Raw genomic sequence first — 20,374 nt, forward strand, 5'->3', positions numbered from 1 at the left:
ACAGATGTTATATGCAGCTTTCAGAAACCACCTTCTAATCAGGCTCACCCTCTCTGTCACTTAGAGGTTAAGCTCCGTGTTTCTCAACAGTCAGGCTGAGCGAGCAAAGGAAAAGAAGAATGAAGACAAACTGAATTCCAGCTACTAAGCTCTGAGATGCAGTGTGTAAATATGCCACATTCGCTCTCTTTCATTTGAATCTGTCTTCCTGGGGAAAAAACTATATGTCATAAAAAAATTCATAGTTTCTTTTTGATTAATCTCTAGAAGGCAGCCCAAAGATATTAAATCTCAGCACTCTCACATTTTTCTCCTCCCCTCATAAACAATTCAATTCAATTTGAATTAATATTTACTGAGTGCTGACACAAGGCATGGCATATAGTGGATGCTGTGATAGAACGGCTGCATAAAAGGAAGAAAACCACTGTCCCACCTTAAAAAAAAAGATAACTTTTTTTTATACACAGCAATAGGAATAATATAGCAATAGCAACCAATGTACTACAAGATAGTATCAAAGGTTATTTATTCAGTCACTATTCATTAACCAGCTACCTTATTCAAGAAAACCACTATATCCTAAACTACACTTGAGAAGGCTTATGTTAACAAGGACTAGAAAAAGGAATATAGATTTTGTTGAAGGAGAGATTTACATCATTTGTAGAGAAATAGATTTTTGCCATACCTCATGTATGAATAAGTGAGCCTATTTCTTTCAGCTACACATGGATAAATAGATCGTTATTTGTTGGTTTCATCCGGAGTGCTGTTTGTTTATTGTATACCTTGATTTATTGAACCAAGTTAAGCTGCCTAAACTAGCCCAGACTGGATCACTATGACACACTTGGGGTCAACAGTTTTTCAGATAACTCCAATTAATAGTAGAAGGTTTGGAATTAACATATATAAGCTCTAGAATTATAATTATGTAAGCTGTGCCTGGATTCAAATCCTGACTTCACCATCTACTAGGTTATTAAATCTCTTTGCCATTAAGTTTGATCATCTAGAAGATAGAGACAGAAACTACTATTATATCAGAGTTGTTTCAAGGATTAAATGAGATAATACTTCTAATGAGCTTATAACTGTGATTGGTGTGTAGTATTTAGGGAATGTTAGATATTTTTTCCCTGTAAGAATATGGTAATAATTGACGTTTATGAATTCCCAGAAGAATATACAGCTATTTTGAGAGCTTCTCTTTAATCAGGGACACATTTTATAAATAGCAGATAGATAGACAAATAGATAGATAGATATTGTTACAGGTTGGGTTCCCTGGGAAGGAGATTCTTAAAAGATTTGTATGAGGGAGCTTTATTGGGGAGAACTCTCAGGATCAACTCCCTTATTCCTATCAGCTCTTTTCTATGCCCCACAGATGTTGGTCCTGAGACACATAATCAAGAATCAATATTTAACAAAATGAGTTTTATTGTTTCACCAAGTACATTCTTATATAAAATTATCTTTTTTGTTGCTGTTCATGTAGCAGAGAAGAATATGAGAATATTAGTATAGGTTAGTTTGATGCTATTACCTTGATTCATGTTAAGACTCCTGAACTTTTATGCACCAGAGTTTTGTACCACTAGGGAAAACATCAAAAAGTAAAAAAAAGGCAGATGCATATCTTAGTTCACTTATAAAAATACTTTTAACCTTATGGACGTCAGGAAAATATCTTGGCCATGTAAAATAGAAATAAACATACTACATTGTATAGACCCATCATAGAACATGGAAAAAGTAGTTTATATTCTTTTCAAACACCAAAATCTCATTTTTAATGATGCCTTGTGTAGTTATTAGAACTATGATTGCTCTGATGCTGATATAAAAGCAGTTAATTCAAGTCTTTTCAAATGTTGGTGATAAGAATAGTTAAAATAATTTTAAAGTAACATGTAAAATAGAAAAGGGAGAATGCCTAGATTCATTGTACAAAGCCAGCATTATCATGATAGTAACAAAAAAAAAAACAACAAATAATCCAATTTTTAAATGGGCAGTTTTTAAATCCACATTTTTCCAAAGAAGACATACAAATGGCCATCAGATAGATGCAAAGATGCTCAACATCACAAATCATCAGGGAAATGCAGACCACAATGAAATATCACCTCACAACTGTAAGGATGTCTGTTATGAAAAAGACAAAAGTAAAAATCCTGGCAATGTTGAGAAGAAAAGAAAACCCTTGTACAATGTTGGTGGGAATATAAATTGGTATTACTACTATGAAAAACAGTATGGAGATTCCTCAAAAAATTATAAATAGAACTACCATATAGCCTGTATATCTCACTTCTGGATATATATCCAAAGGAAACTAAACTCTTATCTTGAAGATATATCTACTCCCATGTTCATAGCAGCATTATTCACGACAGCCAGAATATGGAAACAGCCAAAGTATCTGTCAATGGATGAATGGATTTAGAAAATTTGGAATATAATATACTGAAATACTATTCAGCCTTAAAAGAAGAAGAAAGACCTGCTATTTGGCACAGTGTGGGTGAGCCTGGAGGACATTATGCTGAGTGAAATAAGTCAGAGAATGATAAATGCTGTATGGTATCATTTATATGTGGCATCAAAAAGGAAAAAGTTGAATTCATAGAAACAGTGAGTAGAAAACTGGTTGTCAGGGGTTGGTGGGGGTGTAAAATAGGAAAAGGTTTGTAAAAGGTCACAAACTATCAGGTATATGATGAATAAGTTCTGACTATAGTTGCTAATACAGTATTGTATAACTGAAATCTGCTAAGAGAGTAGAACTTAAATTTCTTAAAAAAAAAAAGTGTGAATGTGTAACAAAAAAATATCTTGCATGATAACCAAATAGTGGAAGTGATTCTAATGTCTGCCACCAATGAATAAATAAACAAAATTAATATAATATTATTCTTCATTAAAAATGTTGAAATACTGATATATGCTACAATACAAATGAACCTTGAAACGGTAAACTAAGTGAAAGAAGACTGCCAAAAAAGACCACATATTGTATGAAACCATTTATATGAAATACTTGAAACAGACAAATCTAAGGAGATAGAAAGTTTAAGAGTAGTTGCCTATGACTGGTGGAAGGAGTTGGGGGAGATGGAGAGTAACTGCTAGTGAATATGGGGTTTGGGGGAGAAATGATGAAAGAGTTCTAAAGTGGTGATGGTTACACATTCTATGAATAAACTAAAAGAGAAATGTATTGTATACTTTAAAAGCATAAATTATATGGTTTTTGAATTATGTTTCAATAAAGCTGTTAAGAAAAAACTTAGAACAAACTTTTAACAAATCATAGCCAACACTGTAAATAAATTACACAACCAAGTGGGATTTACCTCAATATGCATGACTGGTTTAACTCTCAAAAATCACTTGTTACTCATCACAGCAAATGGGTAAAGCAAAGAAAAATCACGTGATCATAGCAACAGATAAATAAAAAGCATTTGGCACAATCTAATGCCAACTCATAATAAAAACTCAGTAAAGTAGGAATAAAGGAGAACATCCTAAACTTGATAAAGACTATTTGCCAAAAAAAACCAACAGCTAACATCATACTTGACTGTAAAAAACTTAAAGCTGCCCCCACTAAGATCAGGAACATGCAAGGATGGCCACTCCCACTACTTCTTTTCAATGTCATACTGGAAGTACCCTCTAATGCAAGACAAGAAGTGTGTGGAAGGGGGGATACAGTCTTTTTTCACAGATGACATGTTATCTACATAGAAAATCTGAAAGAATTGATCAAAACACCTAGACTAATAAGCTTTTTTTTTTTCTTCACATGTGTATGTCCAATTGTTCCAGTGCCATTTCTTGCAAAGACTGTTTTCTCTCTATGGTATTTCTTTTGCTCCTATGTCAAGGACCAATCAGCTGTGTTCACAGTAGGCTCTCTATTCTGTTCCAGTGATCAATTTGGATCAATTTTTTCATCCATTCCACCTTATAGCAGATACGGATGTGAAAAGGATTTCCACATTATATGATGTTAGAGAAAAAAAATTAAAATGATACCACTGTGCTTCTATTACAATGGCCAAATTCAGTCACACTAACAATACCAAATGTTGGTGCGGATATGGAGCAGCAGGAAAAGCCCTTTGTTGGTGGGATGCAAAATGGTACAGCCACGTGGAAAGACAGTTTGGCAGTTTCTTACAAAGCTAACCATACGCTTACCATACAATCCAGGTATTGTCCTCCTAGATATTCAATGAAAGGAGGTGAAAACTTATGTACATATAAAAACCTGCAGCTGTATTAACTGCTCAGTTCAGTCAGTTCAGTTGCTCAGTCGTATCCGACTCTTTGAGACCTCATGGACAGCAGCATGAAAGGCTTCCTTGTCCATCACCAACTCGCAGAGTTTGTTCAAACTCATGTCCATCGAGTTGGTGATGCCATCCAACCATCTCATCCTCTGTTTTCCACTTCTCCTCCTGCCTTCAATCATTCCCAGCATCAGGGTCTTTTCAAATGACTCAATTTTTAGCATCAGGTGGCCAAAGTATGGAATTTCAGCTTTAGCATCAGTTCTTCCAATGAATATTCAGGACTTATTTCCTTTAGGATAGACTGGCTGGATCTCCTTGCAGTCCTAGGAACCCTCAAGAGTCTTCTCCAACACCACAGTTCAAAAGCATCAATTCTTAGGCGCTCAGCTTTCTTCACAGTCCAACTCTCACATCCATACATGACTACTGGAAAAACCATAGCTTTGACTAGATAGACCTTTGTTTGCAAAGTAATGTCTCTGCTTTTTAATATGCTGTCTAGGTTTGTCATAGCTTTTCTTCCAAGGAGCAAGAGTCTTTTAATTTCATGGCTGCAGTCACCATCAGCAGTGATTTTGGAGCCCCAAAAAATAAAGTCTGTCACTGTTTCCACTGTTTCCCCATCTATTTGCCATCAAGTGATAGGACCAGATGCCATGATCTTTGTTTTCTGAATGTTGAGTTTTAAGCCAAGTTTTTCACTCTCCTCTTTCACTTTCATCAAGAGGTTCTTTAGCTCTTCTTCACTTTCTGCCATAAGGGTGGTGTCATCTGCATATCTGAGGTTATTGATATTTCTCCCAGCAATCTGAATTCCAGCTCTTGCTTCATGTACCCCAGAATTTCTTATGATGTACTCTGCATATAAGTTAAATAAGCTGGGTGACAATATACAGCCTTGATGTACTCCTTTCCCAATTTGGAACCAGTTTGTTGTTCCATGTCCAGTTCTAACCATTGCTTCTTGACCTGCATAAATAGTCAATAAATAAAACTGCTATAAACAGTTAATAAATGGAAATGTTTATATCAGCTTTGTTTATAATTGTCAAAACTTAGAAGTAATCAAGATGTCCTTCAGTAAGTATATGAGTAAATAAACTGCATATCCAGACAATGGAATATTACTCACCACTAAAAATAATGAGATCTCAAGCTATGAAAAGACATGCAGAAATCATGTCATCAACGTCATCAACGTATATTACTAAGTTAAAGAATCTGAAAAGCTACATACTGATTCCAAATATATGACATCTGGAAAAGACAAAACTATAAAACCATGAAAAAATAAGTGTTGGCGAGGGAGGGAGTGGCAGGAGTAATGAACAGATGGAACACAGTTTTTAGAGCAGTGAAAATACTGTTATTGATACATGTTACTATACATAAACATTATGTGATATTGTAACAGTGAGTACATGTCATGATAACTTTGTCCAAACCTATAGAATGTGCAACACCAAGAATGAATCCTAATGTTCAAACCATGGACTTCAAGTGATTATGATTTGTGTTGGAGGTTCATTAAATGTAACAAATGTACCATTCTGGTAAAGGATGTTGATAATCATGTGTGGGAAGATCATGTGTGTGTTGAAGGAGAAGGTATATGGGAAATCTCTGTATCATCCTCTTAATTTTGCTTTGAACTTAAAAGTGCTCTAAAAAAGTCAGAGGGATGGTATGGGGAGGGAGGAGGGTTCAGGATGGGGAACACATATATACCTGTGGCAGATTCATTTCAATATTTGGCAAAACCAATACAATATTATAAAGTTTAAAAATAAAATAAAATTTTTAAAAAATAAAATAAATAACTTGATACTTTGTGCCACCCTCAGAACAAGATAGGAAATTAAATTTCAACCTAGCATTGAGTAGCTCTCTCTCCTTATGATGTAGAAGTTTCTTTTGCCTTGATTTTTCAGGAGAGTGAGTGGAGAGTTTTCTGAATTTTATTAAAATTACAAAAACTACATATGATTTTATGTTTTTATTTAATACCAGGTATTATTGAAATAAGTGATGAGCTGTGTTGCTTGTTTTGTATGTGATTCTCACTACAACTCTTAAATAGATTATAGTATTCTCATTGTAGGGCTTCACTAGTGGCTCAAACAGTAAAGAATTTGCCTGCAATGCAGAAGACTTGGGTACGATCCCTGGGTTGGGAAGATCCCCTGGCATAGGAAATGGCAACCCCCTCCAGTATTCTTGCCTAGAGAACCCCACAGACAGAGGAGCCTTGTGGGCTACAGTCCAGGGAGTCACAGAGTTGGACAGAACTGAGCAACTAAGCATGCATGCATTTTTATTATACAAATAATGAAATTAACACACACTCTAGTCTTCAGATCATCTATTATTAACATTTCCTACTATACAGAAATTCTGCCTCGACAAGAACTGTGATACCAGACAATTGACTGATATGTAAAAGAACCATCTCTTTAAAATTAGTGTAATCCTTTCTAGGCCAAAAGAATGAATGCTTTCAAAGGCTTTGAGATTCCTAATAGAGGAGAGGTAAGTGAGGTACATGATAGAAGAGGCAGATTTCATCTAATTGTGCACTGTCTAAGAAGATGGATCAGAAACATAAAGACCTAATAACAGCAAAGACTTTCTTTGTTAGGTTATCTTTTATACATTAATTATACAGAAGCTCCTGCTTAAATAGGATACACTTGCTGTAGACTGTTTCTTTTATGAAAGAGTTCTTTTCCTTACTCTCCACTTGATTTGGAAGATATTAAGATAGAACTATCAGGGATGTAAGTTGTTGTAGTAAGGTGAAGTTTATTTCGTTTGTTGTATAAGTTTATTCACTTAACTGGCCAATGAATCATCATTGTAGCAGAGACCACATCACTGTAATATGGTCAATTCATCCCAATGTTTAACCTACTGTACAGTTTAAATCACATATCCATGAAAAATTCTTTAACTTTGCAAATGTTGAGATACTGTTATGTATGCCTCTACCACCTTGTATAAGGTAATATAGTCCTCTGGTCTCTTAATAAATATTAATTTTAGTATCATTCATAAATAAATGTTACCTGATATGTAAAACCAATTTGAGAATCTCACTTCTCTATAACCCCATTAATGATAACAATCTCCAAATAATTAATTAGAACAGTACACATTAATTTTCAAACTTAAAATATTTTTATATTCATTTTCTCTACATTTGTACCATAGTATTTGTATCAGGTCTTACTGGTACACACAGCTTACATGAATGACAGTTGAATTTTTTTTATTTAAAAAAAATTATTTCAAAAACTAGCTTGTGGTTATCAAAGGGAAGAGTTAGTGCAGGGGTAAAGGGACAAATTAGGGGTATGGGATTAATATATACAAGCTACTATTTATAAAATACATAAGCAACAAGAATATACTGTATACCCTTCATCTTGCAATAACCTAGAGTGAAGTATAAAAGTGAAAGAAAGTGAAAATCACTCAGTTGTGTCTGACTCTTTGCAACCCTATAGGCTATACATTCCATGCAATTCTCCAAGCCAGAACACTGGAGTACTTAGCCTTTCCCTTCTCCAGGGGATCTTCCCAAACCAGGGATCGACCAAGGTCTCCTGCACTGCAGGCAGATTCTTTTCCAGCTGAGCCACAAGGGAAGCCCATAGTGGAGTAAAATTTGCAAAAATACTAGATCACTATGCTATACTACTGAGACAAACACAGTATTGTAAATCAATTACACTTCAGTTAAAATACAGTTTTAAATCAAGGTGAGAAGCATAGTTAGTCAGAGGATTGATTACTATATACCACTGCTGTGCTTGGCTTGTTATTCATATTTCTTTTAATTTTCCTGAGAACTAAAATAGTCCTGTTTGCAGTCAACTGCCAACTTTTCTTTCCATTTGCTCTGTACAGTTGTCCCTAGATATCCACAGGGAACTGGTTTCAAGACCCACCTCAGATACAAAAATATACAGATGCTGAAGTTCCATAGTCAGCCCTTTGTATCCAAGAATTCTATATCTTCCGATATAATCAACCCAGAACCGTAAACATAATACTGTACACAATCTGCAAGGCAGCGGAACTTGCAGATGCAGAGGCCCAACTAGGTATTTGCTGAAAAAAGTACAGGTATAAGTGGAACTGTGCAGTCCACACCTTTGTTTAAGGGACAACTCTGTAAGGAAAGATTAGGAAAATCAAGTTATTTTCTGTTTGCATATGGTTTTCATTCTCCTACAACTTTCCTAAACTTGTTTATGCAATCAATTTTTATTTTTCTTTGATCATTTCTCACAATTTCCAGCAATCACACAACTTTCATCCAACCCCAGATTTTGCTGCCCTGTACAGTCCATAGGGTCATGCAGAATCAGACATGACTGGGCTCACACACACACACACACACACAGCTGGTTAGGAGCTAACTACTATGAAAAGTGAATTCTTTTTTCTTAGAAGTCATTGCTATTATCTTATTTAAATTTAGTTCCCTTTTGTTACTTAGAGTTGTTGAAATCATCTTTTCTGGAAGTTAATTTGGATGGTTTTCTTCTCTCCTTTGTTTTTCCCCCTTTATCACTTCAACCTAGATTTTCCTTTCCTTTAAATCTCAAACAGATTTTTACTTTTGTTATGAACAAAATGATCGGCAGACTTGGTGCTTACATTAAATTGGATCCAGTAAAATAAAATCAAGGGTTTCATTTAATACACCACACACACACGCACACCCCTACACAAACAGGCACACAGGAATGCGTGCATGCACCCACACTATAATAAAATAAACTAACATAAATAACTGTGATTCTCTTTCAGAAACATGATGGTCACTTCACAGTCATCCAGTTGGTCGGTATGCTCCGAGGCATTGCATCAGGAATGAAGTATCTTTCTGATATGGGTTATGTTCACCGAGATCTAGCAGCTAGGAATATATTGGTCAACAGCAACTTAGTATGCAAAGTTTCTGATTTTGGTCTCTCCCGAGTGCTGGAAGATGATCCAGAAGCTGCTTATACAACAACTGTAAGTTTATCCATCCTTTTCAAATATAGTTTGTTTACTTTTATTGTTTGCAATATTATTAGAGTAATTCCAGTTTGTATTATGGTCTAAAGACAGAAGGAAAGATTGCCCCAAAATAGGATCTAGACAAGGACTGAGAGACATTGGTTTTCCATGCCAATTCTATAAAGAGCCTACCAGGCACTTCATGAGGAGAGGTTGGCAGGGATGATTATGGAACATACCTAATGATACATATACAATTAGCGATTTGTAGATAATTTAATCTGCACAAGATTTACTGAGTTTAGATTGCTCTCATTTGACTACGTGGTCTCATATCTGGTTATACTTAAGTGCTAAGAAATCTCTTCACTGAATCTGACACACATTTACATGGACAACTGTTTTATACCCACTTCTAGAGGAGGGACTCTCTCTCATTTGAATATTGCTAAACAACCCATCTTAAACTTACATAGAAAATGTTATGCCTCTTTGCTCTCAATTATGGAAATGAGGTCATATTTACCTAAAAAGAACATTAAAAGATATATTAAGAGACACTGATGTATAGAACAGTCTTATGGACTCTGTGGGAGAGGGAGAGGGTAGGAAGATTTGGGAGAATGGCATTGAAACATGTATAATATCATGTATGAAATGAGTCGCCAGTCCAGGTTCGATGCACGATACTGGATGCTTGGGGCTGGTGCACTGGGACGACCCAGGGGGATGGTATGGGGAGGGAGGAGGGAGAAGGGTTCAGGAAGGGGAACACAGGTATACCTGTGGCGGATTCATTTCGATATTTGGCAAAACTAATACAATATTGTACAGTTTAAAAATAAAATAAAATTTTAAAAAAATAAAATAAAATAAAAAGATATATTATGGCTCACACTTGTCTGTTTTAAGAGATATGTTTTATTTAAGATATGGAATAATGGCAGTTGGTCTTCCCAGATTGCTCAGTAATAAAGAATCTGCGTGCCATTACAGGAGATGTGGGTTAGATCCCTGGGTAGGGAAGAGCCCCTGGAGAAGTAAATGGCAACCTACTCCAGTATTCTTGCCCAGTCCATGAGATTGCAAAGCAACTTATCAACTAAACAACAACAATGACAATAATGGCAGCTACTATTCAGATGTTTTATTTTTTTCTTTTAATTAAAATGATTAGCTCCATTTCTTATATTTTAAAGACCAAATCGAAATGGAAAAATCATTTTATCACAGTATCTGTAAAACTTATAAAATTCCCTGATTCTGCCTTTCAATTGTGTTCACTTTGTATCATCCAAGACAAACTTTGCTTTTCTCCTTGATAGTGGTATTTCCTAATAAGGACTTTCCTAGTTGAACTATTGAGTCTCACTATTGACAATACATAACCTGCATAATCACAGTTCTTTTAATATCTTAATTCTATTTACTTTGCATTAGTAAGATCTCTCTAAGCTCCAACTCTTAACCTCCCCTATTCTGCATAATATGTGAAAAAAGTCACTCTATGCCAACATGGAGTTAATTAAAGAAGACATGCTCTGTACCCAACATGGAGATATTTAAAGCAAATAATGGAGGAGCATGAGGAGCATGTATTTCATATAGTTGTTTCATATAGTTGGGGGGAGATCTAAGAATCCTTCCTTCTTTACCTCATTCAAGTGTTTCTAAGTTGACTTTTTGATGTGAATTTTTAAATCTTAAGACATGTCCAGCTTTAAGAGTGGATATTTTTAATTAAAGTGAGATAAAAGTATTTTAGATCATTCACTATTCTGCCTTTAAGCACTTTAGCATAAATAATTGAGATTTTTCTGGAGATGATGCTTGCTGCTAAGCTGTTAAGTCACTTCGGTCGTGTCCGACTCTGTGTGACCCCATAGGTGGCAGGCCACCAGGCTCCCCTGTCCCTGGGATTCTCCAGGCAAAAACACCAGAGTGGGTTGCCATTTCCTTCTCCAATGCATGAAAGTGAAAAGTGAAAGTGAAGTCGCTCAGTTGTGTTCAATGATGCTTACCTGCTAGTAAAACATAATATGAATTTTCACTCACTTCTATCTTTTTTAAATAAAAGAGTTACTGTTAAAAGTTATGCAGTAAAATCTTTTAAACACTTTCACTTAAAATCATATGATATCCAATGCACTAAATAAAAGAACCTGTGGTGAGAAATATTTTTGATTTTTTTATTTTGAAAAATTAAGTGTTATTTTTTGAGAGCCTATCACAAGATTCTCTGTCCATCAAGTCATCAATGGTAGAAATGAGACTGTGCTAAGATATTAGTACCATGTGGTAAAATGCATCTTACACTAAGTCTGTGTAGGTGAACCAGGCCAACCTGAAGAATAACTTGTACTTCAAATGTTCCTTAAGATTTAACGAAGCAAAGAATGGAAGTGATATGACAGCTTCAGGCACAAAGTCACTCTTGGGTACAGGACCGTGAAACCTACTAGCTCCCACCAAGCTACATATCATTAGCATAAATAGAAATAAGGACAGGTTTCTGCACAGAATTTTAATGAAAAATTCAAGAAAAGAAAATGACAGTTTCCTCTAGGTAAATGTAATTCAGCAGCCTAAATATAAAGAAAAACAGGAGAAAAATAGCTATGTTATCAGAAGGCTATAATGTGAAGATTTAAATAATTTTTTCAGCAAAAAAGTGGTGAACAAATAAACCTTGGAAGAATGAAAAACAATAAAATCCTGGCTTGATAAGCCAAATTCATCACTAAGAAAGGAGCTTTGCCATTTGGGACAAATAATAAACTGACTCTTCCAGAAAAACAGTTCTTACTCGACAGATATTATGATAGCAGTCAGTTGAAATCAGTCCAATATACAGACCTTTGTAATTCAGTTCAGTTCAATGACTCAGTCCTGTCTGACTCTTTGCGACCCCATGGACTGCAGGATGCCAGGCTTCCCTGTCCATCATCAAATCCTGGAGCATGCACAAACTCATGTCCATAGAGTCACTGATAGACACCACAATATCATCCTGTGTCGTCCACTTCTCCTCCTGACATCAATTTTTCCCAGCATCAGGGTCTTTTCCCAGCATCAGGGTCTTTTCTTCACCTAAGGTAGCCAAAGTATTGGAACTTCAGCTTCAGCATCAGTCCTTCCAATGACTATTCAGGACTGATTTCCTTTAGGATTAACTGGTTGGATCTCCTTAAAGTCCAAAAGACTCTCAAGAGTCTTCTCCAACAACACAGTTCAAAAGCATCAGTTCTTTGACACTCAGCTTTATTTATGCTCCAACTCTCACATCTGATACATAACTACTACAAAAACCATTGCTTTGACTAGACAGACTTTTGTCAGAAAGTAATGTCTCTGCTTTTTAATATGCTATCTAGGTTTGTCATAGCTTTTCTTCCAAGGAGCAAGTGTCTTTTACTTTCATGGCTGTAGTCACCATCCGCAGTGATTTTGGAGCTCAAGAAAATAAATAAAGTCTATCACTGTTTCCATTGTTTCCCCATCTATTTGCCATGAAGTGATGGGACCAGATGCCATAATCTTCGTTTTTTTAATTTTTTTTTTTTACTTTATAATATTGTATTGGTTTTGCCATACATCAACATGCATCCGCCATGGGTGTACATGTGTTCCCCATCCTCAACACCCCTCCCACCTCCCTCCCTATGAATGTTAGGTTTTAGGCCAAATTTTTCACTCTCCTCTTTCACTTTCATCAAGAGCTTCTTTAGTTCCTCTTTGCTTTCTGCCATAAGAGTGATGTCATCTGCATATCTGAGGTTATTGATATATCTCCCAGGAAACTCAATTCCAACTTGTAATTCATCCAGCCTGGCATTTCGCATGTTGTACTCTGCATATAAGTTAAATAAGCTGGGTGACAATATAAAGCCTTGTATATCCTTGTAAAGGGCAATATATAATCCTTTCCCAGTTTGAAATTAGTCCATTGTTCCATGTGTGGTTCTAACTGTTGCTACTTGACCTGCATACAGATTTCTCAGGAGGCAGGTAAAGTGGTCTGGTATTAACATCTCTTGAAGAATTTTCCAGTTTGTTGTGATCCACACAATGAAAGGATTTGATGTAATCAGTAAAGCAGAAGTAGATGTTTTTCTGGAACTCTTGTATTTTCAATGATCCAACGGATATTGGCAATTTGATCTGGTTCCTCTGCCTTTTCTAAATCCAGCTTGAACATCTGGAATTTCTCAGTTCACATACTATTGAAGCCTAGCTTGGAGAATTTTGAACATTACTTTGCTAGCATGTGAAATGAGTGCAATTGTGTGGTCGTTTGAGCATTCTTTGGCATTGCCTTTCTTTGGGATTGGAATGAAACCTGATGTTTTCCAGTCCTGTGGCCACTGCTGAGTTTTCCAAATTTGCTGGCATGTTGAGTGCAGCACTCTCACAGCATTATCTTTAGGATTTGAAATAGCTTAAATGAAATTCCATCACCTCCACTAGCTTTGTTCATAGTGTTGCTTCCAAACGCCCACTTGACTTCGCATTCCAGGATGTCTGGCTCTAGGTGAATGATCACACCATCATGTTATCCTGGTCCTTAAGATCTTTTTTGTACAGTTCTTCTGTGTATTCTTGCCACCTCTTCTTACGATCTGCTTCTGTTAGGTCCATACCATTTCTGTCCTTTATTGAGCCCATCTTTGCATGAAAAGTTCCCTTGGTATTTCTAATTTTCTTGAAGAGTTCTCTAGTCTTTCCCATTCTATTATTTTCCTCTATTTCTTTGCATTGATCAAGAAGAAGGTTTTCTTATCTCTCCTGCTATTCTTTGGAACTCTACATTCAGATGGATATATCTTTCCTTTTCTCCTTGGCTTTCATTTCTCTTCTTTTCTCAGTTATTTGTAAGGCCTCTTCAAACAACCATTTTGCCTTTTGGCATTCTTTTCTTGGGGTTGGTTTTTGATCACTGCCTCCTGTACAATGATATGAACCTCCATTCGTAGTTCTTCAGGTACTCTATCTATCAGATCTAATCCTTTGAATCTGTTTGTCACTTCCACTGTATAATCTAAGGCATTTGATTTATAATTCATATATGATTTGTTTATAACCCTGGTCACACCTGAATGGTCCAGTGGTTTTCCCTACTTTCTTCAATTTAAGTCTGAATTTTGCAAAAGGAATTCATGATCTGAGCCACAGTCAGCTCCTGTTTTGCTTCTGCTGATTGTATAGAGCTTCTCCATCTTTGGCTGCAAATAATATAGTCAATATATATTGAATATATATATTATAATCAATCCATATAATCAATCTGATTTCACTGTTGACTATCTGGTGATGTCCATATGTAAAATCATCTCTTGTATTGTTGGAAGAAGGTGTTTGCTACGACCAGTGCATTCTCTTGGCAAAACTCTGTTAGCCTTTACCCTGCTTCATTTTGTACTCCAAGGCCAAATTTGCCTGCTACTCCAGGTAGCTCTTGAGTCCTACTTTTTTCATTCCAGTCCCCTATGATTAAAAGGACATCTTTTTTTGATGTTAGTTCTAAAAGGTCTTGTAGGTCTTAGAACCATTCGACTTCAGCTTTTCGGTATTACTGGCTGGGACATAGACTAGGATTACGGTGATACTGACTGGAAATGAACGGAGATTATTCTGTCGTTTTTGAGATTGCACCCAAGTACTGCATTTTGGACTCTTTTGTTGACTATGAGGACTACTCCATTTCTTCTAAGGGATTCTGGCCCACGGTAGTAGGTGTAATGGTCATCTGAATAAAATTTGCCCATTCCAGTCCATTTTAGTTCACTGTTTCCTAAAATGGCAATGTTCACTCTTGCCATCTCCTGTTTGAACTCTTCCAATTTGCCCTGAGTCATGGACCTAACAATCCAGGTTCCTATGCAATATTGTTCTTTACAGCATCGGACTTTACTTCCATCACCAGCCACATCCACAGCTGTGCACTGTTTTTGCTTTGGCTCCATCATTCTTTCTGGAGCTATTTCTCCACTCTTCTCCAGTAGTATATTGGGTGGCTACTGACCTGGGGAGTTCATCTTTCAGTGTCATATCTTTTTGCCTTTCATTCTGTTCATGGGATTCTCAAGGCAAGAATACTGAAGTGGTTTGCCACTCCCTTCTCCAGTGGGCCACATTCTGTCAGAACTCTCCACGATGACCTGTCCCTCTTGGGTCGCACTACATAGCATGGGGCATAGTTTCACTGAGTTAGACAAAGCTGTGATCAATGTGGTCAGTTTGTATAGTTTTCTGTGACTGTGGCTTTCATTCTGTCTGCCCTCTGATGGATAAGGATGTTATGATAGAAGTCAGTCGAAATCAGTCAAATATGCAGACCATTGTAATTAGCAGGAGAGAAAGAAATCAATATGCCAATTTTAGATTTCCTTAATTCAAAGGGAGAAAAGTGCCCTTGAGCCAACCAATGATTATTTGATGGACTAATTCATATTGAAAAGCAGAGACATTACTTTGCTAACAAAGGTCCGTCTAGTAAAGGCTATGGTTTTTCCAGTGGTCATGTATGGATGTGAGAGTTGGACTGTGAAGAAAGCTGAGCACCAAAGAATTGATGCTTTTGAACTGTGGTGTTGGAGAAGACTCTTGAGAGTCTCTTGGACTGCAAGGAGATCCAACCAGTCCATTCTGAAGGAGATCAGCCCTGGGATTTCTTTGGAAGGAATGATGCTAAAGCTGAAACTCCAGTACTTTGGCCACCTCATGCGAAGAGTTGACTAATTAGAAAAGACTCTGATGCTGGGAGGGATTGAGGGCAGGAGGAAAAGGGGACGACAGAGAATAAGATGGCTGGATGGCATCACTAACTTGATGGACGTGAGTCTGAGTGAACTCTGGGAGTTGGTGATGGACAGGGAGGCCTGGTGTGCTGCGATTCATGGGGTCGCAAAGAGTCGGACACAACTGAGTGACTGAACTGAACTGAACTGAATTCATAGTCAGAAATTCTGACAGTTTTTATTAATTTTTGTCAGTATAAGCTTTTGTAAAGGGTACTCTAATGATCTAATATTTGAAAACTATATATTTCAGAATTAGTGTATCCAGACTTTGAGTCCAAATGCCAGAAAGCAAATCAATAACAATGGAGATGAAAGGGCAACAAAGCTTTACACTAAACCAGAAGAACATGTGCTAAGTGCAGAGCCACAATATCCAATAATACCCAATAACTGTTGAAGAACTGAACATCATACATACAGGTTTGGATCAAGGCTGAGAGACCAAAAATCTTAATGGTAGTTTTCTGGTACAGTTCTGCCAGGAGGCATACACTTCTTTGGGTGAACTGACAATGTCAGACTTAAGCATTAATTGATGCTTTCAAATTGTGATGCTGAAGAAGACTCTTGAGAGTTCCTTGGGCTGCAAGGAGATCAAATCAATCCATCTTAAAGGAAATCAGTCCTGAATATTCATTGGAAGGACTGATGCTGAAGCTGAAGCTCCAGTACTTTGGCCACCTGATGTGAAGAACTGACTCATTGGAAAAGATCCTGATGCTGGGAAAGATTGAGGGCAAAAGAAGAGGAGAGCAGCAGAGAATGAGATGGTTAGACAGCATCACCAACTCAGTGGATATGAATTTGAGCAAACTCTGGGAGATAGTGGAGGACAGAGGAGCCTGGAGTACTGCAGTCCATGGGGTCTTAAAGAGTCAGACACAACTTAGTGACTGAACAACAAAGCATTAGATGGAAATAGGAATCAACAATAGCACAGATAATATCGAAAGAATTATTTCCTAAAAAGTCTTATCTTTGGAGCTTAGGAAATAAGGATTTGTGATCATTACAGAGGTCTTGGTAGTGAAACACATGAAAAAGGTTTGAAGATTATCATATACAGAATAGAAAAGACCTGTGCAAACAGCTCAATAAGAAATCCTGAAGCTAGAGAGGACCATCTTGTTCATTCATGCATACCATAGCCAAGCCACACTGTGGGAAAACCTCCGTCTGTCATTTGTGCAAAGCATGCACAAAAGCAAACCCTTTGTAGATGTCAGCCCTGTGTCTCTCCAATATGCATTTTAAAGAAAGGACTCGAAGGCCTTAGACCTTGGAAGGCGTTACTGAAGACAAGAGACCACTGAAAAACTAATATTGCTGATCAGTTCTCAGGTTTGGGGTGACTTAGAAGTAGTAATTACAAGTAGTAATGAATCCCTTTAGCTTTTTATAAAACCCTAGAAAGCAGGATATTTATCTTTTACATGTTTTAATGCTTTCAACAGCAAGATTAATACACTACTTAGTGTCTGCTTTGTTAATTGCTGATAATTACACTAATAAGAAAATGGTAGGAAGAAAGTGATTGAAACTATAAGCACATTGTTTTCAGTAAAATTACATTAATTTCTTCTCTGATATGACTGTTGTTAATCACAACCCACCAAATGAGTAAGCCTAAAACAATCCTAAATGTATCATAAGAAGAGGAAAAAATTACAATAGAAAGCAGAAAATGTTACAGACATTGAAGCAGTTATTACAATGGGTCAAGGTATTAACAGAAGAGAAAATTCTACAAGACCCAAGACAAATTGTTTATAAAAGCACATAGTAGATAATATTTTAATATCTACAAACATCTGAAATACATCCAGCCCTTCTAGTCTAAATGCTAATCAATGAGGAATAATCGAAGGCCAGTCACAAATCTGAAGACGTTTGGCCTACATCTTGATGATTAACCATAAATTGTATGAAATACCAAGTACTGCTTGTTTTTTGTTTTAGCAACATCCAACACTGTCTAATTCAGAGTTATTCTCCCTGCTCCTAGTGATTTTAGAACAAACCCAGACTAAATTGATTTACTGAGGAAGATCAATCAGCAGCTGTTCAGCGAGCGGAAAGCACCATGTTCATTGGCCCATCTTGCTTGTGCAGAAAAAAGACAAAATAAGACAGTGTATACAAAGCTGCTGACTTTAGCCCTTGAGTTTCAGAGATACCATCTTAAGAAATGAAGTCATTCTAATGCTTAATTGCCAGTTTCATCTCTGATGTCAAAAAAAGGCCTTTTTTCCCCCTGTGACAATAGAAAACTGGAAAGAAAAACATTATAAATATAGTATAAATCACATGAAAGCTCTGTGAAAAGCTTACTTATTTCCAGTATAAGGAGCTTCACACCAATGGCAAATAAATTGAAAAAGATTATCAGTTATTTATGCTGTTTATGGCAGGTCCTGTTAGCTGCCTACCCAGCCTCTCTAATCATCTTCTCCTTGCTAATAAAATCTTTATTTGGATGTTGATAATGAACTCATACCCAGAAAATAAATCATAATTCATACATATTTATACTATTCTCCTTTAACACTTAAATTTTATTCTTTGAAAAGTCATTTAAATGTAAAGGGAAGTGAGTTCGGCAACTTTGGAGAAAATCTGGGGGTTGAGGTCTACTGTAGATAGGCTTACAGGGAGAGCTTTGTAGTGTTGGCCCTTTCTTTTCTTTGTTGCCTCGAATATAGCTTTGGCAGGACATAGGCTTGGGATTGTGACAGCATGTTTCAGTCATGAGGCAAGAAGCCTAAGGAGACAAACCCAGTGCTCAGGATGGCCAGGTAGGAGTGAAAAAGAACCTAGTTCTCTAATGAAAATGTTAAGTATCTGTGTCAATACAGAATCCACTTGTTCTAGTTATTTGTTTATAATTTAGTTAAATATTTTATTTACTTAAGCTCCTGAGAAATGGACCTTCTATGACTCTGTGACCTGTACCTGAAGACATTCTGATACAGTAATCAACACATAAGAAAACCTCCAGATTGATAGATAATGTAAATAAGAAAATGAAAACATGAGTGATTAAAATGTCACCTCAGTCATACAAACGGACTAGATTATCTAAGCAGACTATAAATATACAATTAGTTTGGTGATTCAGTAATCATAATTTATTCATTTAACATGTATTCCTTAATATAATTGGATGCTAAGCTGGTCTGTGGAGAAGACAGACATTAAATAATCACGTATAATTACAGTCTGAGAGACTTTATACAACCCCTTGGTTGAGTGCTTACTATGTGCCAGGTACTGTTCTGGGAATTGAAGATATTGCACTAAACAAACTTTTCTTATGAAGCTTACAGCCTTGATAATCTTTATCATAAAGACAATAAACATTTTTTTAAAAAGATAATAAATGAAGTTTTAAAAGTAAGAGAAAGACAAATCTCAATCTTAGTGACAGATGCTGGATATATTATAAAATTATAAAAAATAAACTTGAGAAGCTACCTTGGAAGCACAGTCAGAAAATACTTCTTTAATGAGGTGTCATTTGAAATGAGACCTGAAAATTATAAAGGTACCAGCCATGACAAGATCTGAAGCCAGATGTTCTAAGGTGAAAGGGAAGAAATACAGATCCTAAACCTTAGGGAACAAGTTTGGCATAGTTCAGAAGTAGGAGAAAGGCCAGGATGGTTGACCAACTAAGAGATCAGGGAAAGGGGTAGGAAACTAAAACGTGAAGGGTCATGGAAAGGAGAAGACTGACTATGAAAGGAGTCCACTGGAAAATTTTAAGCACCTGTTGACATAACAGAAATTTTATTTTTCAAGAGCTCATTCTGCCTGATATGTTGGGAATGAATTGTAGAGAAAAAAGAGAGAGAGAGCAAAAGATGCATTTGCACCCTTAGACAGGAAATGATGGAAGCTTGGTGTAAGCTGGAATAGAAAACAGAGTGGCGAAGATAGTTGGATATCTTTATCAATAGCTCTACCAATATATGTGAGTGTGTGTGTGTCCATGTGTGTATTTATTTTTATTTATTAACAAGTAAAGAAATTGAGGCCAAAGAAATTGTGATGTGCTCAAGTCATATGGCTATTACGTTGGAAACAAAGTCAATTAATTATTGCCATAATGACATTGTTAAAGGAGAGAATCTGTTCCACAATTGAATCCTCCTTCTTTCACAAAACTTCCCACTGCAAATTCTCTCTTGTCGTATACAAACTTCCTTCTGTTTCTCCTCTCTGAAGCCCATGCAGAAGGTAATGGAT

General features: G+C 36.4%; 1 protein-coding gene across 1 annotated transcript in view; it reads left to right on the top strand.

Moving 5' to 3' along the window:
- EPHA6 (EPH receptor A6) overlaps nt 1–20,374 on the top strand; it is a 1,024,550-nt gene that overhangs the window by 900,825 nt on the left and 103,351 nt on the right. The window contains exon 14 of the mRNA XM_055567870.1: nt 9,132–9,341. Coding sequence (XP_055423845.1) covers nt 9,132–9,341 — 210 coding nt within the window. The remainder of the gene's footprint in view (nt 1–9,131; nt 9,342–20,374) is intronic.

The sequence above is a fragment of the Bubalus kerabau genome, chromosome 2 (genome assembly GCF_029407905.1).
Source record: "Bubalus kerabau isolate K-KA32 ecotype Philippines breed swamp buffalo chromosome 2, PCC_UOA_SB_1v2, whole genome shotgun sequence".
In the NCBI taxonomy this organism is placed as follows: domain Eukaryota; kingdom Metazoa; phylum Chordata; class Mammalia; order Artiodactyla; family Bovidae; genus Bubalus; species Bubalus kerabau.